The sequence below is a fragment of the Protopterus annectens genome, chromosome 5.part0, assembly GCF_019279795.1.
Source record: "Protopterus annectens isolate FY-2018-M chromosome 5.part0, PAN1.0, whole genome shotgun sequence".
In the NCBI taxonomy this organism is placed as follows: Eukaryota; Metazoa; Chordata; order Ceratodontiformes; family Protopteridae; genus Protopterus; species Protopterus annectens.
The window spans coordinates 1,179,983,101-1,180,010,874 of NC_056735.1; the positions used below are offsets into that span (position 1 = coordinate 1,179,983,101).

The 27,774-nt window shown below is 38.5% G+C and overlaps 1 protein-coding gene across 18 annotated transcripts in view; it reads right to left on the bottom strand.

The window, feature by feature from the left end:
* KIF1A (kinesin family member 1A) overlaps nucleotides 1-27,774 on the bottom strand; it is a 2,189,582-nt gene that overhangs the window by 1,037,467 nt on the left and 1,124,341 nt on the right. For all 18 annotated transcript variants that reach the window (XM_044071047.1, XM_044071036.1, XM_044071035.1 and 15 more), the window contains 2 exons: nucleotides 16,354-16,429; nucleotides 994-1,073 (listed from right to left, as the gene is read on the bottom strand). In XM_044071047.1, coding sequence (XP_043926982.1) covers nucleotides 994-1,073; nucleotides 16,354-16,429 — 156 coding nt within the window. The remainder of the gene's footprint in view (nucleotides 1-993; nucleotides 1,074-16,353; nucleotides 16,430-27,774) is intronic.

Genomic DNA, 27,774 nt, shown 5'->3' on the forward strand with positions numbered 1-27,774 from the left:
AGCTATGCTTGTACAACTAGGTACCAAATGTAGTAATTGCTCACAGACAGTATGTAGAGGATGATGAATAGCAGTTTTGTAGGAACTTGGGGGTGGAATAAGTAGGACATATCTGTTGCTGTTTCCCATGCAGCCAACATTTAATCAGTGTAAACAGGGAGCAGGAAAGATATTACTCAGCAGGTGGGAGCAGACTACTAAGTTATTCATCAGCAGTTTTTCACTCATTACTCAATGCAGTGATGTGTAAAGACTCAAAGGTATGCTAAGAAGTCTTCTAAACATTTAAGTGGCTATCAGAGAAACTTCTAAAAATTTCAATGGATATCAGAGAAAGTGTAATAGTTATTTACCTGCTTTAGTAATAATCACTTTTTCTCCAAGTAAGAGTAACCTCAGAGTGACAGAGTGGGTATGGAAGTACAGGGGCTACTGAGGTATAGGAGGCTTACCTCCTTCTAAAAATGATTATTTCTCTGTTTATACTATAGCACAGATTCCTGATTTCATTGAATAAGTATATTTAATGTTTATACATACTCCAAGTAATGGGATTTGTGTTGAAATGTTCAAGTTATCACCTTTACAGCTTATTTACATTTCAAGGTAACATAAGATCTGAACTAGAAGCCATACAATTCAGTCCAGAAATCCAAGGACTCTGTCTTTGTGACATGACAGTGGGATTGTTACAGCAAAGTAGGAATAATCATTTACATTCCACTAAGTTACAGTGAATAGGAAGCAGTGAAAATCAGCATATGCCTTTTACTTTGGTTTGCAAGACGAAACATGCTGACAGTGAAACTTTAATCACATAGTAACACCACTGACAGCATTCCAATGCATAAAATGTTGAAACAATCTTATGCTGATTTATGCAGGTCTACAATGTTCCACAAATCTCGCCCTTATTACAAAGCTTGGTCATTACATGAATGCAAGCATCACAATGCAAACTCAGAGACAAAACAGCCCGAAGTGTGGCCTTACCTTGTGATACCATCTTTGATGTAGTACAGTAGGCATTCTGACATAAGCGGATCTTCGTTCAGGTTAACGAGGTGAGGAGTCTGTCAATAAATCAGTTTAATGTTAGGAAATGGATGACAACTTTAGAAAAGGTAGAGCAGAAACAATACTGCATGCACTGTTATATTCATGCTTGTAGAAAGAGATTAAACACTAAGATTTTTAAAGGGGAAAGTATACAGATTCAGACAAGTCAAGATGTTACAGAAGTTTAGGAAAATACAGACTGATAAAAAGTATAGCAAGGCTCTAGGAACTTGTTTTCTGAAATGTAGAAGCTCAGAAAAAAGCTAAAGAAAACACAGTTTTTTTTGTTCTGCTGAACCTACATTTGTTTTCACATCATCATTATTATTTAGATATAAACAAATTTGCTGGTCCAAGCAATAGTATTAAAAAAAACTCATACAAGATCTTCTTGGAAACAGTGACATACAGTTATTAGGTTAAGACACTCATTCATAAATGTCTTATCTTATTATGTTTAAGTGGAATGCCAAGGGCTAAACAATCTATAATTACGCAAAAATAAGTTTTAAAAGTCATGGAATCTTTTTTGTACTGCCAGAACTATACTTCACCTACTATTTTTATAAACTATGGTAAGATATGCATATTTTAAAAGTCTCATGTGCAGTGGACAGTAATGATAGTGAAGGCTATTTTTCAGAAGGATTTAAAATTCTAAACCTGACCCAGCTAAGAAACTTCCATGATTAAAGAACAGAGTCAGGCAGCTATCCAACAGAGGCCTGGTGGACCCACTTTCTCTAAACTGTCTCTTGTATATGGAATTCATCAAATATGCTAAGTACAATGAACTGTTAATGACACTAACCTAGCTCTGTTTATATTAGGTATTCCATTTATCATGAGCTACAGAAATGCAAGTGTTGGGGGGCCAGGCTGATATTAACATTGTGGGGGGCCCCAGAAGTTTCTACCTGGGCACTCTCTAATCCGGATGGGGCTGCATCAGTACACTGATGTCTACACCCCATTCACAGTTACTCTCTCACAATAATCTATATCCCAAATCCCTTCCTCTCCCAGCCTTCATAAAAGTTTCACTTTACTCTACTCCCACAGTACCAGCTGTTCCCCCATTCCTACCTCTCAATTTCATAGAGCAAGAAATCTGGACAAAGACATTAATTTTGAGGCAGACAAAGCCACAAAAATAGGGACAATTTTTAAATATTGCCCATATAAACTTGAGAGAATGACAGGTTTTCCATTAGCATAGATTTTCTGAATGGTATGAAGTCTGAAACTCAAATGCCTGCCATTATTTTCAGACTTCCATCCTCAATAATTTGCCAATCATTTGCCAGAAAAACAAAAATTTGTGAGGAACATACCGAAAATATGAGGCAGAAATCTGGACATTCTGTGAAAATCTGGACAGTTGAGAGGTAGTAAACATATGTCACCTTGCTTCAGGTGGTTCGGATATACACAAGCTTTTTTGTATAACAGCACACAGACACTGGAATTCAGTTGCACAAATTGTATACCATAACAAGACAGCCAGTCTCACAGTGCTACATTCATTTTACCAACTTTCTAGCCCATACATGGTTTTAATCACACCCACATGAACAAATCCCATCGTCTGCTTACAGTATCACTCATTCCTTCACCTCTTATGCACCTCTATATCTACTTCTGACTGACCAGTCCATTACAGCCAATAATCATGCATGTACAAGGGAAGTAAAGGTTAAACAACCTGAAGTGTTTTATTTTGAACCACATATCTATGCATATTCAAGTTAAACAAATTACCATACTCACCAGTGAGAGAAAATCAGAAATTAAAATTCATTGCCAGTGTCAGGGAAACGACATTAGGGTCAGCATTAACCAGAAAAGATTCAGTATACCAGCACGGAATGCATTAGCTCCCCACAAAAGCTGCAAACTTATTCATCACAACATTACATAACATGCTCAGATACAATAAATAGCATAAACACAAACCATTCCTGTTTAATGCTATAGAAGCAGTACAAAAAAAGTTCAACATTCAGTCTCATCTATCCCCTGTTTCAGACCAGCAAAACACATCAGCAAAAATCACTCAAAACTCATTTACTTTTTAATACAGTCAGGACGAAAATGACATTTGATATTTTAGGCCCAAGTAAGCAACTACGGAAATTACAATGATGTTTCTGACTAGGAGAAGCAAACTGCAAATATTGTTTTAGTCCAGTGGGTTCCATCGTCAAGCACTCAAATGGGTAGTAAAGTCAGTTTAGAGTTTGTTCAGCAGAGCCTGCTGACTCTAAGATGGTCCTAGCAGAATGAAAACAGCTGCAGTGGAGTTAACGAAACCAGTAAAACAACATAAAATGAGTCAGCAGCTTCAAAGCATAAACTGGTTCATGAGCCTTGGCAGCGTTAATATGATCACAGACACCCCCCCCAAGTGACATTAAAGGGATGAGGGGGATTTATTAACAAAACTGAAAATGTCAGACCATTAGCAGGATGAAATGAAACAATGGATACCTAACAGATTAAAAGAATGTGGGAATGTATCAAAACTAGTGCTGGCAATCCAAAGCAGGAATAAAGGATTCGAAAAGCCCTTGTTGGATTACTGGGACTAGGAGGACCACCGAGATAAAACGAATCAGGCAGCCCCAGAAAAATGAGTGACTGGAGCTCAGCAAAATCGCTAGGTTCAGCAGAGCTGCCATAGCATTACATGAATAAAATCCCGCATAGTAACCAGCTGATCAAGTGCATTCATCAACAGAGAAAACAATGCCATCTCAGTAGTATAACCTGAGTCAGGAGGCCCTATCTGGGTTAAAAGACACATTTACTGAAATCATAAAGCCTTGCTACTTGGACTACAATCACATCAAGAAACTGTGTACCAACAATTTGAATTTATCTTTCAGAACAACCAGAAATGTGCTGTAATGGTTTGAAGGATTAACTCTGCCAGGATGTTTATTCCCTTAGGTTAAAAGCATTGGGTGAATCACATTAAATTTAATAACACAGCACCTCTTCTTAGCACATAGTCACTCACACAAAAAGTTTTATATTTATATACTGAAAACATGAATTTATTTTTCAGTACAGGCAGAAGTGTCTTGAAGTTTTATTTGAGGTGTTGGTACGTATTATAGCTTCTGAACTAGTCAGTCATTGCTATCCATCTGACTTTTTGCCTCTACAGAATACTATGTAAGGTATCATTTTCTCTTACAAATATTTACAAAAAATCAAAATAACACAACCTGGGTTAAAAGACTGGTGGGGTTTATCAAAAGCACCCACATGTTTTACTGGCACCTAAAATCAGCAACTTGATAGGAATGGGGCTCTGTCCTTATTGGCACATAGTACTAATAAAGATTCCTCATGTGTGACATTTAATGGACATTGTGGTCAAGTAACACAACTGATAACAGAGGGTCTGACAATGGCTTCTGTAAGGAATTTATTAAATAACATAGAACAGTAACCATGGTGCTCCTAACGTGAAAAAATACTCAGTTTTATTTCTGTGGTGGAAAACAGAGAGAAAAAAGTATTCAGAAAAAAAGTCTCTTTGCCTAGAATGCAGTTTTCATGCTACATACTGATTATAAATCATTGTCCATCACTCTTGGAAGCCTTTTCCAGTTTATTCTGTTCTTGTTATCAGGACCAAAATCCAAAAAGCAAAAAGGCTGAAAAATGAATAGGGGATCATGTGCACTGAATCTGTAAACAAATTCTTGTCCTGATAGTATGAATCATCAAACAGGGCAGTAAGTACTCAAAAGCACAAAACAAATAATGAATAACTCTAATCCCTGTAAAACCATCCATGACATAATTTAGCTGTTTCAGCACAACAGGGAAAACAGTTCTATGAATTCTATTCAAACAGCCAGCAAGGCCTAGGCCAGTTCACATGAGGTTACAGCATGTGAATGAATAACTGAACCAAGTAATGGAGTTAATGCCTTATTTGAACATTCAGGCAGAATGCTTGGCAGGTACCTTATAGGCTCTTTTGTTTTATAAATTGCAATGAGTACGCAGCCTCTAACATTTATATGTTTTTGGGTAGAAAGCACTTATGTATTCTTAAACACACTTGATTCAATGTCAAGGATGATGTTTGCATGTCTGGATGCCTGCAAATGTGTTTGTATATCTGTGGAAGTGTGTGTATGTGTGACTTGTGTGTTTGTGTGCATTTCTGTATGTGTGTGTGTTTGTATGCATGCATGTACGTGCGGATGCTTGAGTGCACGCGCGCATGTGTGTGCATGCATGTGTGTGCGCGCACACATGAGTGTGTGTGTGTGTGTGTGTGTGTGTGTGTGTGTGTGTGTGTGTGTGTGTGTGTGTGTGTGTATGTTTGGCAGTGTCTGTGTGTATGTGTGTGGAGGAGTACATGAAGAGAGTGCCTGTGTCAATGGGCTGCAGACAGTGATTATCACAGCAAAGTGCTTGTTAGTGCCTGCAGTTATCACTAAGTAATTCAGAGACATGCATGTTAGCCAGTAATGATGTCTTTTCTCATTGTGGCTAATGTGTTTCAATAATACTGGTTTCTCTGATCATGTTAAATTACCCTTTTTGTTAAATCTTTACTGCTCTCATCTTGGACATTTTTGAATCAACTGCCCTTGTTTTCACATAATGGCCATAATTTTCCCCCTTATACTCTCAGTGTCCTTAATGTAGATACATGCAGTCACTTGATAATGCCAGTCATTACAGTTTCATATTTCTTTTACCTTTATTTGCAGCTTATTGCTGCAAAATATGTTGAACTTTTAATATTGTATTTGTGCAACAATTACATTTAAATAGTGTCCCTAGTGTCAAGTGTTCCCCTAACCTGTAATACCAAGAAAGGGGAACACTAGACACCAGCAATACTATTATATTTAAACAGTATCCCTTTTATTACAGGCAGTGCTATTGTGCTTCTGAACAGTGTAATCTCCATGTAGTGTATTGTTGTCGTATCGGATCCCAAACTTACTTTATTGGTTGCAGTAATGATACAATACTCTTTACATGTGCAACCCTAGTGGCAGTGGTACCTGGGGTGTCTACAGCTGCTTCCACTTACCTTCATAGATAAAGCTGTAATGAGTCAGTCAAGGTGGGATTCCTAGACCTTAACTCATGGAAATATATCCCCTAAAACTGCTTGTAACACAGGTATACCCAAGAGTAATTGCATGCCAGATGACAATAATCTCTGTAAATCTAAAATGCAGCAAGCAAAAATCATGTCAGTCCTACAAGTCAGGGACTGATCAAGGCATGGCTGGCAACCCGGGGACGTGAATATTGGCTCCATATGATGGCCAATGTTGATGTGACATCCCGGCCTTTTGTACCAAATGGGAAAATGGGGGTTCATGCCAGTGCTACCCCTCCTCAACAAATTAACAAAGGTTCTGAAGTCAAATTAACACTGTGAATCAGTAATTATTCTAGAAATGGTCTTCATCCAATTGTCTGCTAAGAATTGTACAGCATGTCATCCTTCAGGTGAGACTTTATACCAAGGTCCCATCTGCTTGAGTTGGTGGTTATTCAGGTTGATGTAAAAGAGCCCACGACACTCACTGAAAAGAGTAGGGAACATTTTCTGATGCCCTTGCCAAATTTCCCCAAGTAGTATTAATACCACCTCAGTTCTCCCCTAAAAACAGGCCATGAGCCTAGTTAGACTAACCTGGTCAACAAAGGATAAATAAAAATAAAATAAACAAACAAAATATTAACCTCCTTGCATGGTCAGACTAGTGCATAACATACATGTTTTTCTTGAATTTAAGCATAAAACTGCTACAAAAATTAAATGGATATTAAATAAAAACTGCATAAAGATAAGTACCATGAAATACAAAAGAAAAAGTTATCACAATCGTATCTTATTTTTCACAGCCCAAGCACAGAATATTCTGCCAATACTGGGATATATAAAAACAAAGTAAAATGGACAGAAAATGGATAGCTGGAGGTCTGAGAAAACAGGTTGGAGAAAGCTAGGTGGTGAAAGACAGTTTAGGTCATGAGGAACACACACCACTCTTTTGTGACAGACCTCTTTTGGTGAGAAAAAGCCAACTGTCTCCAGCAAAATTGGTTTTGCCTGCTCAGGAGGAAGCTGTAACTGAAAAACAAAATCAATTGCAAAAGGAACATTTAGCCTGGAAGTTCATTTGTCAGAAAACATGCCATGGAGCTTCTGTCATACCTTCACCTGATAAACATATATTCCTTTATCAAGTCCTATTAATTGGAACAATAAGGCTAAATATCTAAAAGGTACAGTTAATATTTATCTTATCTGTGAAACAAACAGTACCACAAGTGAAGTACAGAAATATGCTTTGAAACTTGTAGGGTAGCCATGCCATAAAAGCAAGAAAAAAAAGCCTATTGCCTATAGATATCAGAAGCACTAATGTACAGAAGATATGCACTTGTATTTGTCGTTAAGGCCGCTTTCCTGTTCTGCCTTTTGCTAGGTACACTGTAGACCATTCTGTGTGATATTTTGGGAGCTGATCTGATTTCAGTCAAAAATCACGCAAAAGTTTTCACTACTAAGATATTTTGTTATAAACACCCAAAATACTACTTCCAGCCTTCATAAAACACAAGCATGTATGCATGTTAAAGGCTAGAAGACAAACTGACTCAATACTGAAATTTGAACAGAGCAAGATGATATTATTGCCAGGGGTGTTGGCAGAAAGTTTTGCACTCAGGCCTAATGCAGTTGCCACCACAACTAACCTATCATGCACTATTTTCAACTGTTGCCACTTATATTCATATTAAATAACTTTGTAAAAATGAGTTTAGACAGTTCTACGTATTCTGTTTTTCTTGGGCAATAGAATTTCTAAGAGATACAGATATGCTTGCTGGCACCTTGATAACTGTTAACAGTTTATCCAGAACTTTGGCAAGATATCTCATATGGTTTCTCTGACTGGACTGGACTTTATGTTGCTTTGATTCACCAGCCTTCAAAAAACATTGCTTCATACAAGATCAAACAAAACTAATTATGTAGTTCAGTCCAGCGGTACTCAAAAACAAACAGTTTTCTGTAAATACACATGCAACAAAGATCAACCTGTGTACCTCCCCACATATGAGGCTTTGTTATGCTTATTCTGAGCTCAATTCAAATGTGAGAAAGAAAAACTAGAAAATTAAAACATTACATTAAGCCATTTCTGAGAGACACCACACTTTCAGAGCGACAATAATACCCTACATTTGAACTACAACACACTGCTATAACATGCAGACATCGCTCAGAATGAATAATTATAACACCTTAAGCAGCTCAGTTTCAACTGCATGAAGGGAATCTGGTACCAGGTTTGGGTTTTCATGAAATGTCTGTTCTCAGAGAAAAGTATGACTAGCAGACAAACTCCAGTTCATAGATTCACAGTTCTCCTGCTGTGCAACATTTCCATGCATGAAGCTGCTAGTAGGGAGCAGGCACCCACCTGCTGCAGCAAAAGTGATGCACAGTCTGGGGAATGGAAAAAAGAGGGTACCATACTCTGCTCCATGGCAACAGCAGGACCTGCCACGCCTTCATGTATCTGAGGCTAAGCAATGTTGAAAAAATAGTCAGCAATATAACAATTTGGGCAAAAGGCTATCTTTTTAATACTACTCCATGAGCATGTCTGTAGCGGGGGTTCAGGAGGTAGACGGTGATGGTGTTGGTAACTGACAGCTTTGCTGTGTTTCATTTTCCCAGCCAACTCAGATTAGTAATACCTTCATTCCATTTTATTTCTATCTGTATCTGTTTGAGTAAGTGGGTAGAACTTAGTACAGAGAGGATGTGTTGCTTGGATATGTTTTTATGGGCATATTTATTTCTGAAGTTTCCTTCACAAATCTCAACTGCACATGTGAGAGAAACAGGCAGCAAATTCACTAACATACATACTCAGTGGATGGCATTCAACAGATCGCATTACTACAAGCAGAAATAAGCCTTGGTGGTGTTGTTTGACCACTCCCACTGCCACTGCCAAAGTGCCATGAAAATAATTTCTATACATGACTGACATAATTCAGATTTACATATTGTTGGCTGCAATCACACTTTATGATTAAATATGTGCAGATCACATAATAAGGAAAACAAATTAGTCATGCAGTCACATTTTGTATTTTAGCTGCTTTTCTTGGTATACATTATAAGCAAGTGTCAGCTATGGCTATGGGTAGGATGACTGGAGTGCTTGCTTTGTAGGATCATATTCCTCCCTTACAGTATGTCTGCATTTCCATTAGTGATGTTCGCCTTCAGATATTTACGCTGCTTTTAAAGTATGGAAACTTCTAACCATCTTTTTGTGTACATATAAGCTTCTGTCTGCTGAGCTGATACCTTGTTATTTCAGTAGCGTCATATAATGTGGAATAGTCTTAATTTGAGTAAATGTCATTACCAGTGCACTGTTTGGAGCTCATCAGATTATGCCAGCAAGTAAACATCTTTTCACTTTTGCAGCATATTTAGACACACACTCTCACTCACATACACACACACACACACACACACACACACACACACACACACACACACACACACACACACACACACACACACACCATCATAATATTGCCAATGACACATGGAAAGTCTCAGAACTTTCTTCCTCAGCAAAAAGCCCTCTTGCACCCCCAACATGCTGTACTTTTACCTCTGTACCTTCTTATTTTCATTCTCAGAATCCAGAGTCTTTCAGTGAAAAAGTCCTACACACATTGTCAGTCAGATGTTGCTCCTAACATTATGTTTGTAGAATCTTTGTGTGAAAATGACAAAGTTGAGGTTGTGTGTGTGTGTGTGGGGGGGGGGGCACATCCCCCACACTACAGGTCATTGGAGAAAACCCCTTGCAAAAGCAGTTCCATTGTCAGTACTGGTTATATTCTGTAAGTTATTTTTTGATGTATACTGATAATGGTTTCTGTGTTTCTTTGTTACTGCACTAAATGTATATCTTTGTTTTTACTTTACATTTTATGTAGCTTGAGGCTGAAAAGGGGCCTTAGTGGCTCAGTCCAGTCACCTGTTATATAACGTGGTGGTTACGCTTGTTTATGACTTTTAAGCTATTCTGGCTAGCAAGATGCTCTCATGTTCACTAAAGCTGACTCACTTTTCCCGAGTTCCAGGATATTTCCATGCACATAGATACACACATGGGTTCCATTTAAATGGTCTATTACTTGATTTAATCACAAGTGATCTAATCACAGTTGATGTAATGCTGATCTACAGTACATTTACCAGTTATAACACTGATAATGTTTTTTTTTTTTTATTTAACATTTTGTTGACTGGGAAAGTCCAACTAGGATAGAGCCTATTTTCAGTGGAGGCCCAAGGAGAAACATGCCAAATTCATGTCTTTGGAATGTGGGAGAAAATCGGAGCACCCAGAGGAAACCCATGCGAATGCAGGGAGGACATGCAGACTCCGCACAGAAGTCATTCCAGCTGAGAATTGAACTTGAGAACTTCTTGTTGTGAGGTGACAATGTTAACCTCTCTACCACTGCACCACCCAATAAGTAAAGTAAAAAAAGGAAAGTTTATAATTTTGATCACTGGTATTTGTTTTCTTTTGGATTGTGCAAGCTGATGGTGCAATTCTAGTTGTTTTTTTTTCTGTTTCTTCCACTGTAGTAGTAGAACTGGATCTACTTTAACTTCTTGAAAAGCCAAAACGCTGAGTTGCATGTGATGATATGGACAAGTGACAGCAAAGCCAGCTGGAGTTTTGTAAAGAATTATATGCCCATTGCATATCAAACTGATTCATACAAGATACTTGTGTTACAAATATATTAGAACTGCGTGTCATTTCTATAGCAAACTAATTTGCACAGAGTTTTGTGCTGAAAATGTATCAGAGAGGTCTGCTTGTGCTAAAATGTATCACTGTATTATTCTAATTGAATTAAATGTATATGTTTTAATAGAGGATACTGGCATAGCAGAGGATAACCAGCTAACTTACTTTAAGAAAAATAAGGGAAATGTATATGAGCTGTTAAACCATTAAAAGGAACCCCACAGTGCTGAACAGGACCAGAGATGCTGGGTCTGGGAAAGAGCCTTTGTTCATTAGCTCAGTTAAAACAAGGGAGGCTCCATGCACTGCCATACAAATATGGATGCGTATTGTGGCCGTCTGTGCTAAATTCTTGTCTCAACTTCAAAGGGGAATACTGTAAGAACCTAGAGTGAGGTAACCAGCTGAGGTCATTCTGCCAACTGTCTTGGAAATTATATTTTAGATATTACAAAGAGAAATCTCAGAGTATAGAGTATTCTGTTTGGGAAGCCTGACTAGAAAGACTCTCAGTCACAGGGTCTTGCCTTGCTATAGTAAGTAACTTAACTAGGGAACAGTAATTCTTTTAGAATCAGTCAGGAATATAATGAAGCTTAGTTTAGACAGTGTTTTTCTTTATTTGTATGTGTCTGTCCATAAATGTTAATTTAAAAATTTTCTGTGATTTGAACTCTCTGGTTTACTGTAAATATATATTCAATATTTTCATGTTCTTTAATAATTTATTATTAAATATATTTAAACTTTTATTGTAGTTGTCCTTGTAGAAAGTATTTAACCTTTGAGATAGCTTATATTTATTTGGTGACACTGTGTGGGCCACTCCAGAAGGCCTAACCATCTTAGTGAACTACTACCATTTGAATTAGTATTAATATTACGCAGTATAACTGCACACCCTTTTAAGAGCCTTATAGTAACTGACTAGTGGCAGGGAACCTGCCTTTTAGTATGGGCAAAGTTGGTAGAGCGGGTAATCTGTGGCAGCCTTTCTCAGGTGTGTGTGTGTGTGTGTGTGTGTGTGTGTGTGTGTGTGTGTGCGCGTGTGTGTGTGTGCAAATTAAATCTTAAAGAATGTGGGTGACAGCTATTTGGGGCAGGGACATGAAGCACTGAGTTTACGGAGAGGGTGCTGGAGGACTTGGCTTGGACACTTGGCTGAGGACCTAACCCTACAGCTGTACCAGTGGGGACTCTCATTAGGGACCTGGAGGGAGACAGTTATAGAGATATCCAGACTCCGGGCTGAGTGTGTTCCCTGTGTACTCTTAAGAGAAACTGTATTTGATGTAGAGAATCTACTAACTAGCATAGTTAGTCAGGGAGAGTAGGCAAGGATGTCAGCAGAGGATTATCGCAAACTGACAAGGAACAAATTGCCTGACTAAAGAGGAAATGACTGCAGCCTTAATCACAGCTGCATCACAGACCGACAACCAGGAAGACAACCAGACTGGCATTGGGGTTGTACAGCTCTCAGAAACAAAACAGTTCAACTTTTCCTCAGAGGACTTAAAAATCCATCTGAAGTTAAAGATACTTGAACTGGAGCCCCAGTGTTTCGAATTAGAATCAGCAGAGAGACTGTGGCGTTTGGAGATCAAAGTAGAATCAGCAGAGAGACTGCAACATTTGGAAGCAGAAGAAAATAAGAGGCAGAAGCAACATGAAAAGGAAATGTTAACTCTTCCCTAGGGTCATGGAGGTAATTGGGAAGGGAGTAACCATACCACAGAAGCAATAAAGGTCAGTAAACTTCTTCATCAATACCGAGAAGGTGATAATTTTGATAGTTTTATTCATACATTTGAAAGAGTATGCAAACATTATAATGTTGACAGAGGGCTCTGTGTACAGTTCCTCACCCCCTTACTCCACGGTAAAGCTGTAACTGTTGTTTCTAAATAGTTTGATACTGATTGTTTAGATTATGATCAAATTAAGTGCTGTTTATTGCAATGTTTTAAGTTAACACCCGAAGCTTACAGAAAAAAGTTTTGCGAGCATAAATGCAAGGCATTTGAAAGTGTATGTGACTATATTGCTGAACCAAGCACTTATTTTCATAGGTGGGTGAGCGGGTGTCGGGCCACCACTTTTCAAGGGCTGCCAAACCTTTTGGTGAGGGAACAAACCCTTAGCACTTTGCCTGAGGACATGAGAATCTGGTTGGCAGACAGGGAATGCAAATCTGCAGATGATTTGGGGAAAAAAGGGAGACCTATACCTAGCAAGCAGTGCATCACTGCACAGGACAGGGATACCCAGTGCTGTACATGGATATAAGGGAACCCATGGTGGGTAGCCTAAATCACTCCAACAGAGTCCATCAGTAACATGGGAAACCACTAGTTCAGGTACCTGGCCAGGATCACGGGTTAAATTTTTAAATGTAACCAGTGGGGCCATGTAGCATACATTGCTTGTTTCCTTTTCCACCCTCCCATTCAAGGTGAACCCTGGCCAAAGGGATTTGGAATGGGATCCTCCCAAAGCTCTGACTTGTCCACAGAGGCAAGGTGGGGAACAAAAGGTGGGGGAGCCAGCAAGTGGGAATAACAGAATGCCAGTGGTAAGTTGTCTGGAGACAACAAGGGTACTAAACTACCAGCAGAGTTTATATCCGATCTTGGTGGATGGAAAACAGACTACTGCCAAGAGAGACATAGCCTGTGATATAACCACTGTGAAGCCTGCATGGTTAAAGAGGAGCAGTACTTGTTTGGGAAGTACACTCCAGTCAGGGCTTTGGGAGGATCCCATTCCAAATCCCTTTGGCCAGGGTTCACCTTGAATGGGAGGGTGGAAAAGGAAACAAGCAAGTAGGTGTGTTTCAGGATATCCCAGCAGATGTCTTGATAGGGAATGATTTTGATAATGCAGAATATTCTGTGCATGCAATAACATGCAGTCAGACTTGGAAACAGGTATGTGGATCTGGTAGCCTGGAGTAGACCCAGACAGATCATACACCTGAAGCCAGGACTAGTGATGTGGCTACTTCAGGGAGGGAGCTATCCAGTAGCAGTGAGACTGAAGGTGAGCCACAGCTGCTGGTGGGTACTGATGTTCATTTGGACAAAGTAAGTGCAAGGGCAGATGTGAGCTGTAGTACCTAGGCAGACAGTGATGAACCACTGTCAGAGGATACCAGACTTCCTGTGAAAGGGGAGTTGGGAAGGGTTACAAAAAGAGTTGAGGCAGACCCTACACTAAGAGGCTTGAGGAAGGTAGCTAGGGAAGCACCTGATTCTCAAGGAAAAGGGGATTCTGTATACTGGAACAGAGAGTGGACCTCTGAGGGAGGGCTAGAAGGTGAGGTAATACAGCAGTTGGTAGTGCCCAAAGCCTACCATCTGGCACTTCTAGCCAAAACCCATGACATTCCCTTTGCAGGTTATATGGTCATAAAGCATACCAAGAGACATATAATGCAGACATTTTATTGGCCTGGGATTGCCAGGGATGTAACGGGGTACTACAGGACCTGTGAGCAGTGCCAAAAAGTAGGCAAGGCATGAGACAAGGTCAAAATTCCTTTGATGCCTTTGCCTATGACTGAGGAGCCATTTCAGAGGGTAGCTATGGATATTGTGGGGCATCTGAGTGTGCATGCAAATTAAGTCTTAAAGAGTTTGTGTGTCAGCTACTTGGGGCAGGGACACAAAGCACTGGGATTACAGAGAGGGTGCTGGAAGACTTGGCTTGGACACTCTGCTGAGGACCTATTCCTACATCTGTACCAGTGGGGGAGTCTTACTGGGGACCTGGAGAGAGGCAGATGTAGAGACATCTAGACCCTGGGCTGAGTGTGTTTCCACTGTGCTCTTAAGGGAAATTGTACGTGATGCAGACAGGTCTGCATCTTGAAATACTGAGTGCATCCATCTGTATTCCAAGTGCACATCCCTCTCCAGTGTCAGTCATGAGCATTCAGGCTCCATGATTACTGGCCCAGCATGGGGATGATGCATATTGGTGGCCATCACATATTGGTAGCAGTGGTGGGCATCACATTGCAAAATGGCAAGATGGAAACGATGAAAGTTTACATTCACGAACATCCAGATCATCGTAAGTTTTTTCCGCGACAGGAGTCATTTAGCCAATGTGGTAAACTTTGCTCTTTTTTCCACTATAGTGCGATCTTAGAGTTGGTATATTTAGTTGGTGGGTTGGGTGGGTTTTATTGCATCTATATTACATAATCAAACCTTTAAAAGTTCAAACATCATATAGTCGACACCATATGATTGAACTTTTAAAAGTTCAAAAATGTAATAAAAAAATAAACCAAATAAAAAACCTACCTGAACAGTTTAAGCAGGGGGGCAAGCCCCACTGCAGCCCCCACAACCCACACTCTTTAAATATACCAACTCTGAGATCGCACTACAGTGCGGAAAAGGGAAATCTTCCCATTATGCACTGTACAGAGATCTCCGTTGAAATGTTCGAACTTTTAAAAGTTCGATCATATGGTGTTGACTTATGACTATCTGGACGTTTGTGAATGTAAACTTTCATAATTTCCGTCTTGCTGTTTTACAACTTGACATTATGGTAATTTGTTGTTTTGACATAGATCCGTGGGATCATACAGTCATTATATATGCATTGTGGGGTATGGAGAACAAAGCACCACACATCAGGCGTGTGGATGTCTTTCCCCCCACTGCAAAAGCATTACACACACACACACACACACACACACACACACACACACACACACACACACACACACGCACGCATGCATGCGCATACACACACACACACACACACACACACACAAACATGTGTGTTTGTATATTTATAAGCAATGTCCTGATGACTGTGAAGATGTGGGTCCTAATACTTCTAATCAAGGAACAGAATTTATGTTGTGTCCTCAGTAAATGGCTTCCTGCCTCCATAGCCTAATCCATGGGCAGTGGGCTCAAGAACTGAGTAATGAGGTTATAAAAGCAGCTTGATCACCTGACAATAGTATAATTTCACATGTCTGCCTATGAGCTCCTAGTATAGTTGTATCACGTAGTCTGGTCAGTAGGTATTTATGTGGACCCTGCCAGTTTCAGCAACTGTAAGTAAAGCAGTCTTTTTCTAGAGCTGATCCATACATAAAAGTGGGTAAAATACTGTTAATACTTAGTCTTAAGTTACCTATAAAAGACAGAATGGGGAAAAAGAAGGACTATTTTGTCACTCCTAATCTATCTACATTATATAACAGGCTATCACTCTTGGTTTAAAAAAATGAACACCTTTGTCTGCTGTTAGGAAATCACTTCTTCATTTTGTGGGTAGTAAGAAATACAGACGTGATATCATGCCAGTCATACTTATGACATGGTCTTGCTGAACCTGCGAAAACTCAAGAGATGAGAGACCCCATGACATGTATGACTAAAACTGAGACACTTACCTTTTTGGGAGAGAAAACACCCACAGTGCCACCATCTTCACGCATTGCTACACCCATCTCTGCCAGCAGTGCTTCCCTGTAAAGATTAAACACAAACTATTAGCAGGAAATGTCATTCAAATAAGTAGTCTCCTGTCATTTTAACATATGGACAATGTAGGTGATGGGTGTGAAATTCACAGGTTTTTCACATATGAAATCTGCTGGCATGCTTCAATTCACACACAGAGGATGAGCTGCATAAACATTTAGCATCTCAGTTTCTGACATGACCTTCTAGAAAATTCAGAGAGGTAATTAAATTGCCAATCCAGACATGAAGTGAAGTTTTTCAGGCAAAACAGACCTCTTGACACTTAATAATTGCATTGCCACCTCTCTTAAACCAGGAAGTGCAGACAGTTAATACAATGTCAGATCATCAACTATGAAAGGAGAATGATATAAAGCAGATCTCTCAACCTACTAGCACAAGAAATATGGGCAAAGCCAAAAATAAAGGGGGACAAAGGTTCAAAATCAGGGGGAAAATGTATATACTGCTCTTATAAACTTAGAAAGTTGTTAGAATAACAGGCTTTCCATTAGCTGCATTTTCTAAAGTATATGAAGTCTGAAACGCAAATGTCTGTCATTATTTACTTATAATCTAAACAACATCACATAAATTAATCAGTTCCTACCCCTTTTGTTTTTAAACAAGTAACAGATTTCTTAAAACATCACTTACGACTTAAGCAATCATTGATTTATATAAATGAAAATAAACCACACTGACACAATCCTATTTGCTAGCATTCTACACCACAAACCATACTGACACTCTCCCAGTTGCAAACATTATACATCACTTATAATCTGCACAACCATTTTCAGTCAAACATTACATAGCTCATTTAAGTCTCGTCTTCTTTTAAACCTTATTTCTCCCCGTAGGTACTGTTCCCACAATTCCCATTTTTTCCTATGTAGTTTGCTCATACACTTTTCTAAAGATCTCAATTCCAGTTGTTTTATCTCTGTTACTACATTCACTACTCCTAATATAGTTGGTTTAGATTTTGATTTCCATTTTCTAGTAACTGCTTTTTTTGGCAACCGCCATAATTAGACACAGCAAGGCCTTAATATGTCTAGGTCATTCCAATTCCGTATCATAGCTCAGAGTAATCATCTCCCTCTTCACATCAATCCACCCACCCAGCATCTCTGACAGTGCATCCCACAGGGAATCCTTAAAGTCCGCCAACCCACTGCACTCCCAGAAAATCTGTTCCCAAGTACCTCTTTCTTCTCTGTCACACCTCCAACATTTGCTGTCTAAATGAGGAACCAGCATAATGCTTTTGTACAGGTGTCAGGTTATTTCTGTTTGTGGAGAGCAGGACTTTGCTTTGCAGCTTTCCACTGGGTATAGCCAGGCAAACACAATGTAAGCCAAGACTAATAAATTCTTCTTAGCAGAACAACATTTTGCCCAGCACAAGGAATCACAGTTTTCATCTTCAAACAAGTAATTGAAATTAAAACTGTACATGTGAACCAGAAAGCAAAATTATTGTGCAGAAAGTGATGCACATTTATTTTATTACTGGCTATGAAAAGACTGTTCTGTAATAACTTCAGCAGTCAGTTGTGGTGCCCTTGCATAAAGTTGATCCCTCTACTGACCCTGGAAATTACAGGCCTATTAATATACCACAAGTATTATTTGTAAGGCTTAATATAAACAAATAAACAATCTGCATAAACAAACAATAAATAAACAATTTGCTGAGCAAATAAACAATGGTAAAGGTGACCTTATATCCCTAGATAAGTGTCAGTTCTGCATTGTAACAAATGTTCACTGCGGCCATGGATAAGTGGCATATTATCCACACTGTTTATTTAGACCTTTCCAAGGCAACTGACACTATCTCCCATTTTGAGATTATTGACAAACTCTTTCAACTCAAACATTAATCTGTACATAGTTTGCTGTATTTGTTGCTGGCTGTCTGGCAAAACCCATACCATTAAGGTCCTGCATATTTGCTCTACAGAGCAAAATGTCCTGAGGCCTTCTGTTTAATATATATTTTTGTGACATTTATATCAAGGGACTTTTGCTAACCATGTTTGCTGATGATTGCAAACTGGAGGCAGTTATTAAATAGTTTACATATGTGAACACGAAGCACTGTCTTTAAGTTCACTGTTCATCACAAATTATACACCCAAAAAAAGGTGAGCTGAAAACCATTAAAAACTCCAAAAATCTAGTTTTTGCAAGGGGAGCACACCCCACTGCACTCCCTGATGTGGGGGCAAGCCCCTCCCAAATTCTATATACCAATTCCATGGTCAAGCAACAGTAAAAAAAGGGGGGGGGGGGGACAAAAAATGTACTGCCGGCTCACACAATACATTACACCACAATAAAACACATACAGTTGCACTACAGACATACTAAGGCAGAGTCAGAGATGACTTGTAGTTATGCCATAATCAGATCCCATTCTAATACTCAAATTCCCCAGCAAAGTCTGGACCAAACAAATGTTTGGTGTATTAATTAAGAACTTACCCTTAACACCAAGCAATGCAGCAAACTTTCTTTTGGTAAAGCTTACAACACTGTTACCTACCATATAGATAACATGGGTTCATAGGTGTGTACTAGGCTAATGGCCCTGTGGCCTTTACAAGCCTAGCCATAGGATTAACCTAGCATCATGCTAGCTGACCTTAGTTCCCAGTGCCTCTGTCGAATAGAGCCACTGGAGTGATCCCCGGGCTGAATTTTCTATTTCCCATCCACTCATTAAGATTTCTCTTGAAGTGGGTCAGCAAGGTGCTCTGCTTGACATGTACGGGAAGTCTGTTCAATAGCATGGGCAGTCTCTGGGTTATGAACCTGTCCCTCCAGCATGTTCTGTTGATTGTGGTAATGAGGTTGAGGTCTCTGGAGCATGTGGTGTGGAGGGACTGGGATTTCTTTAGATGTAGCATTTCTAACAGAGCTGAGTCAGACATGGCTTTGTAAGTCAAGCAGAGATCGTCTCTAAGTAGGCGATATGAGACAGAGAATAGTTGGAGTTTTTTGAGTCTGTCCAAAAAGGACAAGTGTTTAAGGCCCAGGATCCTCTCTGTGAGGTACTTTTGTGGCCTGTCCAATTGTTGCAGGTATCTAGTGAGGTACATGCCAAATGGGGCATTGTACTTGATGATTGGCCTAATGAGGGAAGAGTAGAGGGAGAAAATGACCTCTTTCTTCCTGGATACAAAACCCTTAGTAATAAGATATGCCACACAGAAGGACCTTCTGACCACAGTGGCAATGTGGTGATCAAAAGACAGGTTGCAGTCAACCTGTGTTCCCAGATCTCTTATCACGCCTTCTGTGTTCAGTGGACTACCATCAATGTGGTAATTCATGGGAACCGGGTTTTTCCCAAAGGAGATGACGACACATTTTTTGGCCTTGTACTTGAATTTGACACAGTCACCATGGACCTGACTAGATACATTGATAATAGACTCTCCTTTTACCACCATGTCTCAATTGTGGTTAAAAAAATCCTTCTACCTTGCAAAAATTATCCTTTGTGACATCTTCTCAAGATCCAAAGTCATTGTCCCTCTTAATTCATTGCTTATTAGACTCATCACTGAATATAATGCACCCTGTGGCATGTACTTCACCAAACACCTAGATCAGCTTGAGAGACCTCAGTGTTCCTTCACCAAAAATATCTCAGTTTTCAGTACTATTAGTTACTCTGACAGACTAAAACCGCTATCACTCTAATCAGTGTCATGCAAACTCTTGAGGGATGATCTCTACTTAGCTTTTAACTCCTTCATCTGAATAGAACAAGTGGTAAAGCAAAGCACCCATTCTAGTGACCTAAGCCTACACTATCACATCAGCAAGACAAGATGGTGTAACAGATACCTAACCCAACATATACCCCTTTTCTGCAATAGTATACTCTTCCCTACTATGCAGTGCATTTCCTAAGCAACCTTTAAAACCAATCTAGATGACTGGATGGGTGATCACAAATTTTCACCAGGGATATGTGGAGAAAGCCTGTTTAATGTGAGGCACTGCTACCTTCCCACCAGTACAGGGTGAAGAGGCTGAGTTACTTGATGGTCTCCTTTGGCCATAAGCTTAATAAGAACCTATGGGCCTACGAATCAATAACTGAAAAAAGTACAAGTACTAACAGATATTATACAACTACTTTAAGGCAATAATATGTACTATACAGCTCATAAATACTTAGTAGGTAGTTAGCATAATGGTTAAGATCTTTGCCTGTCATGCACAATGTACAAGGTTCGATCCTGAGCTCTGGTCAATGCCTGCATGGAGTTTGCATGTCCCTTGCAGGCAATTTTAATCCTGCCCAGTTTCCCTTTTTGTGCTAGAAAACTATCCTATTTGATTTTAGACTGGCTTTACCTATCCCATGGTTGATAATTATATATTACCACTAATTAGAATAATTGGTATCACGCCATAGATAATTCGAGGGTACCCATGCATGGGATAAAGCATTTAGGAGCTTTCTCTTTACAATAGTAGTACAAGGGGTAGTCCTGGGATAAATTTTATATTTCCCGTTCAAAGAACTAAGTTGAAAATGGACAGGGATGAACTTTGCTTTATGTAGATGAGGATTCTGTTCCACAGGAGCAGCAGCAACAGTATCCTTTGTGAAACATACCTATCCCTCCAAACCATTCTGTTGACACTGCAGAAGAAGTTTAGATCCCTAGACTGAATATTTCTGATGCCATTTAACCTACTTATGTGGAGTAAATCCATCAGGAATGTGTCATCAGATGACTTGTATGCCAGACACAGGTCACCTCTTAGCAGTCTGTAGGCTACATAGTATAATGACAGGGCTCTGAGGCATTCCATGTAGGACAAGTTGTTTAGGCCTTGTATCCTTTTAGTAAGATATCTCTGTGGGCATTCCAGTTGTTGCATGTGTCTGGACAGATACATGCCAAAGGGGGCATTACATTCAATAACCTAATGAGGGCTGAGTAAGGGGGGCAATGACATTCCTACATCTAGACACAATCCTTTTGTTTATAAGCTGTGCAATATACAGTGAATTTCTTATAACAATAGAAACATGCTGGTCAAACGTTAGGTACTGTCCACATAAGAACCCAAATCCTGAATAATTTGGTCAACTGTTAGGGGTGAATTGTCAGTGTGGTAGTTCCCTTGGGGTAGATGTCCTCCCAAAGGATACAGTAATGCATTTTTTGGCATTTAGTTTCAGTCCATGATTTTGGCACCAGCTATTTATTTGTGACAAAACTTCCTGCAGCATGGCTAAGTCAATTGGGGATTCAATGACTGCTCCTAGCTTGCAGTCATCTGCAAACTAAATCAGCCAGAGCCCTTTAGTATTGGCTTTTACTTCAGAAAAGTAGATGGCAAACAGGAGAGGTCCCAGCACAGAAGCCTGGGGGACTCCACTGGCGATCGGTCCCTTTGTGGGGGCAACTTCTCCTATACTTTATTTTATTTTTAAACAAGAAACATCTTTATTAAATTATCACTTATGACATAGGCAATCAGACATTTATATAAATTAAACCAAACCATACTGACCTGTTTTCAGTTGTGAAAGTTATACATCACTTATGATCTAGTCAATCATTGTCAGTCAATTATAAGGCTCATTCAATTCCTGCCTTCCCTTAAACCTCATTCCTCCTCCTCCAAAACATGATTCTGCATGTATTGTTCACACAATTCCCATTTTTCCTATGCAGTTTGCTCCTGCCCTTTTCTAAAGATCCCACTTCCAGTTGTTTTATCTCTGTTACTATAGTCACTACTTCTAGTTGGCTTAGACTTTGATTTCCCTTTTTTCCTTTTTGGCAGCCACCAGAATTAAACTACAAAGCCTTACTATGTCTAGGCAACTCTGATTCTGTATCATAGCTCAAAAAATAATTTGCTTAGTTACAGCAATTTGCCCACTCAGTATTCTGTTATAGTAGGGTATTTTTGAAGTCTGTTAACTCATTATACGCCCATAAAAATATTTTCCCACTTACCTCTTTCTTCCCCATCATACCTCCAGCATTCGCAATCAACCTGAGGAAAAATTCTTTGGAGTTTGCTTGGGGTATAAAAATACGTATGCAAAAACTTCCAAGCAAATATCCTAAATCTTCTTGAGTTTGTTGAATACTTGGGAGCCATACATATATCCCCCCACTGTTTCTTTGTGAGTTACATATCCAGTTTCTCTTCCCAGTTCTTTCTAACCTCTTTTGATGGATTCCTATAGTTATTGTGCGATATTGTATACACCTTACTAATCATCCATTTTTTTGACAGCAGCTCGTGTTCTAGAGTCTACTAAAAACTCTACCAGTGCTGGTCTTTCACTTAGGATGCCCCTATTTCTTTTTCTTTGGTTATACTCTGATATCAGTCCTTGACAGGGAAGGCAGTCTCTAGCCTGCAGTATAAATGAATTATTGGCCTCTTCCCATTCTACTACCTTTCCCTCTCTAAGTATTTATTCCCAGTACCTTGGTTCCTTTGCCAGTTTTCTCAAGTAAATTCCATCCCCCCTCTTGCCTATTCTCAGTACCCCTAATTGCAGTCATCCCTAGCAGCAGAATCTTCTTTCTCCATCCCTGTGTTGACTTAGTTCTTAGAATACTTTCTACGGTTTGATGAATATAATATCCTGTAAGTTATATTTATTCCCGTCATGGATCTACATTTTCTACTTTGAATTATAGCTTTCTGCTTGTGCTATGTAAAGGAGACTTAACAGTGTAGCTCTGAGATACCCCATTCCCATTCACATTGGGTAATTCCAAACCACCATGTTCTATTGGAAGGATCAGCTTATCCCACTTGACTCTTGCCCCCCCACCCCAGATAAAATCCTTCAACTCTTTATTAATTGCTATCCACAACTTCACCTCTGGTTGATAAAAATATGCTTGACCTGTGTACAAACTAAAGGGGCAAAAAACATTTTCACTGCTTGTATTTTGCTATCCATACCCATAAAAAAGAGCTTGCAATTTCTAAGTTTTTCTATTATCTTTTTTTTTTTTAGTCTCTTCCCACATATCCTTATCTGCCATAACAGAATTCCTTTTAATCCATACCCCTAAGTACTTCATTCTATCATGTCCCCATAAATATGGGTCTTGCCAAACCAATTTGTGTGTGGATACATAGTTTATAGCTATTGCCTTTGCTTTATCTTTATTAGTTTTATATCCTGAAAAAAACTAGAAATGTCTCACAATGTTCCACAACAACAAAATGCCTTTTCTGGTTATTAACAGCAATGAATGAGATATCGCAGTCCGTGAATGACAGCATGGAGGTTACAACTGCTCCTGTAGTAGGGGCTGGTCCATCTATGGATCTAGGAGCCAGAAGAAAGACTTTTGCAGTTGCAGCACAAGTGCATTGTAGCTCTGATTTGAAAACTACAAATATGAATGTGAAAGAAGTTAATAGATCAATCCATTCGTTTTTTCAGCAAAAACTGCTTTCCCTTTGTCAATAAAGGAACAAACGAGTTTAATGAAAGGCACAAGGGCAGAAGTCGTTCGAGAACGAAGCGAAAACCAGAGAAAGAATCGCTAGAAACTCCCAGCCAGAAAAAGATAATGAGAAATATGAAAATGAACTAATGAGTAATCTGTCGTCATATGAACTATCTGACACTGAAAAACAACTATTACAAAAAGAGCTGTGATTTATTCTCAGAGTGTTGATTTTGTACAGGTTATTTTGGATATTAAAGCATTTACCAGAAATATCATGTTTAAAATCTGTTTTAAAGGAAATGAAACATGCAACTATAACAATGTGTTTAAGAAGCCTAGTACGTTTTCACCAATATTGCATCCATTAGTTAATGCTTCTGAAAGGTTGTGCCTTGAAGACATTTATGAAGTTAGTGAAAATAAGAATCCTTGTAAAAAGTAGAATTTGACAAAAGATGAAAATGATGCACTATAAACTTTGGTAAATAATGTGAACATAAGAATTCACCCTGTTGACAAGGGAGGCCCTATTGTTGGTTTAGATAGATGCTGGTATGAAAATGAGATGAAAGAAATGCTTAGTAATAACAGTTTTTATGCTATTATTAACAAGAAGCAACTGGATAGGATGATTTTTAATGTTTATGGTGAGTTGGATAGACTAAGTCATCAAATGATAAATACAAAACTATATGAATATTTTAAAGTGTTACACCCTTTGTTACCTATGATTCAAGGTTTACCAAAACTGCACAAAAACCTGGTTCACCCCCCACTATGCCCTATAGTGTCAGGGCGTAAGTGGGTTACAGAACCTATGTCTATATATACTGAGAAACTTCTCATACCTATACTGAACAGTAATAAATATATTATTAGGGACACCAAGCACTTTCTTAATGATTTATTTCAGTACATGACTAAAAGTAAGAATAATAGCAATGTATTTTTGGCAACTTTGGATGTTGTGCCACTATTCACAGTGATACCAAATGAAATTGGTATTAATAGCTTTAATGAGTTTTTAAGAAACTGCACTGACTATACAACTGATAAGCTACAGATGTTTACATCTTTGCTGAAATGTGTACTGTACAATAAATTTTTTGTGTTTGATGAAATCATTTATTGGCAGAGAAATTACGTAGCTATGGGCACCTCATGTGCCAATAGCTACGCCAATGTCATGATGTCTGTATGGGAAGAAAAGTATATACTTAATGTAAGATTTAAGGACATGGTACTGTTTTATTGCAGATTTATTGACGACTTGTTTATTTTGTGGGGGGGGGGGTTACTGCAACAATTTAATGAATTTGTTGATTATATATTAAACACTACTATGTTTTTGAAGTTTTCACAAGCAATTTTAGATGAAAAGATACATTTCCTTGATGCTGAAGTTTATAAATATAGTTTAGGTGGTGTTATCACGAAGTTATACAAAAAAAACTGTGATTGTCACCACCTGTTATTTAGAGAAAGTATGCATACTAGTTATGTATTTAAAAATGTTGTCAAAAATCAGGTATACAGAGCTTCCCGACTGAATGTAGGGGACAATGATTTCTTAGAACAGACTGCTGCTCTAAGAAAAACTTTTGAAAGAAGAGGTTATCTTGATCAAGAAGTTAATAATGCCATTCAAGATGTTACTTGGATGAGAAATGGTAATGCTAGACCTTATTTTTCTAGTGGTAGTGAATTAAATCAAGTTAAAGAAAAGAAGATATATAGAAGTAAGTTAAGAGTTCCAGTTTATTATTCTAACAACTCATGTATATATACTGAGATCATTAGTAAGTGTTGGCATATTGTTACAACAGATGATGAAATAAAAAGTAGACCTAATTTTTTATATAAAAAATATGAGATCACTGAAGCAGCAATTATGTTACCCTAAGAATTGAAGGGATAAAACCAGTGCTAATACTACTAAGGCTTGTGGTAGATGTACTGCATTGTAAGCATATAGATAGTTCAAACTTATTTACACATCCAGATCAACACAGGACTTATACGTTTACACTTTCTGCCACTTGTTCCTCACTACTATAGTTTATTTAGCATGTTGCCAGAAATGTAATAAATTATATGTAGGGAAAACAGGTAGGGCATTTTGTGACAGAATAATCAGCAAAGGCAGTGTTTCTAATCCACTTGCCAAGCATGTTAGTGAAACAGACAATTCTCATGGTTTTAAATTTAGAGCAATAGGTAGAGTTTATGAAAACATCAGAGGTGGAGATACCAGAAATTATACTGAACACTTAGAAACAAGATGAGATAGTTCACTTGAGAGGGGACAGTGGTCATGGTTTAAATGACAAAGTTCCACTCAAACCTATGTTAAAAGCAAGACCGTTGTGCAGATAATCTAGGTTTTAGATTTTGATAGAATGTTTATAATTTTATATGGTTATAGTTTTTTACGTGTATATACATTTTTTATATATTCTTTTTATATATGTTTTTGTATTTTATAGCTGTGACAGTGAATATGTTTTAAGCAGCTTTCTGTTGTATAAAAAGTGAAGTAATGGTCCTATTTCTTTAACAACAATGAGCTTTTACTGACTGGATGATTGGTGATAGTTTTTATATTTAGGTAGAAAATCAGTTTGGAGTTACATTTGATGAAGCAGTATCTCTGTGAAAGAGCTTATGTGTCTGTTTAAGGAATAAAGAAAGTTTTTACTCTACATACTGGATTGCCTGGCCATTTCTGAGTCAACTTTGTTTTTTGGAACCTTATAAATTTGTCAGGGAATACAAATGTTTCCATTGCCCTACTCATAAAATCCCAGCTTACTATTGAATCCTTTTTCTGCATCAAGACTCACCAACAGTGTTATTTTCTTACATTCTGCTTCCCTTTGGATCATCATTATTCTATTAATGTTGTCAAATGTTTGCCAACCCTCCACAAAATGACATTGATCCACATCTATCATTTTTTGTATCACTTTTGCCATTCTTTTAGCCATTCTAGGCAGAAACACTTTTTAATGATGGTTTAGAATTGAAATTGGCCTACATGAAGCTGGATCTGATGAGTATTTACCATCTGTAGGTTTTACTGCCACCAACACTTTCTTCCTCCTTTTAAAATACTGTTAACAAAAACCCTTCCAGATTTTTATCAGCTGTTTCCCTCTTTGCTTCTAAACTTCCACAGGAATACCATCTCTTCCCTGGGACTTTCCTGTAGATTCATTATATATCACCATTTTTATCTCATTCCCTCTTGTCCTGTCAGTAATTGAGCCTCATCTACCTCTAACCTTGGCATATTTAATTCTTCCATAAAGATTTCCTTTTGAACTGTTTCTTGATTTCCACATTTCTCTGCTTTATACAGATTTTCATAACATTTCCAAAATATGTCTAATGCCTTTACAGAATCTCTGGTCATTTTCCTTGTTGTGGACTGCCTAAGCTTGGCAACAACCCTTTCTACTTTCTGTTGCCTCAGTCATTGAGCTAAATGTTTTTGTGCTCTGTAGTTATTATCAAAAACAGTTGCTTAACAGCAATCTTTCTAAACGTATGCATATTATGGAGGGAATCCTTTATTTTCTCTTTAGCAGTCTGCAATTATGCCACTTCTTGATCTGTCTGATCCCCTCCCCCTACTATCCAATACTTTATCCTTTGTCAGTCCCGCTAAATAATTATTGTTACTTCTTAACCATATCTCTTTTTCTTTTATTTCTACTCTATTTTTAAACTCTACTTTCATTTTATGTCACTTCCTAGCTATATTTGTGAAGGAATTTATATCTTCCATAATAACTCTTGAATAATTTACACTACCCATTCCTTAAATTCCTCTCTGTTTAACAGATAGGCGGGGAAGTGCCAGTGTCT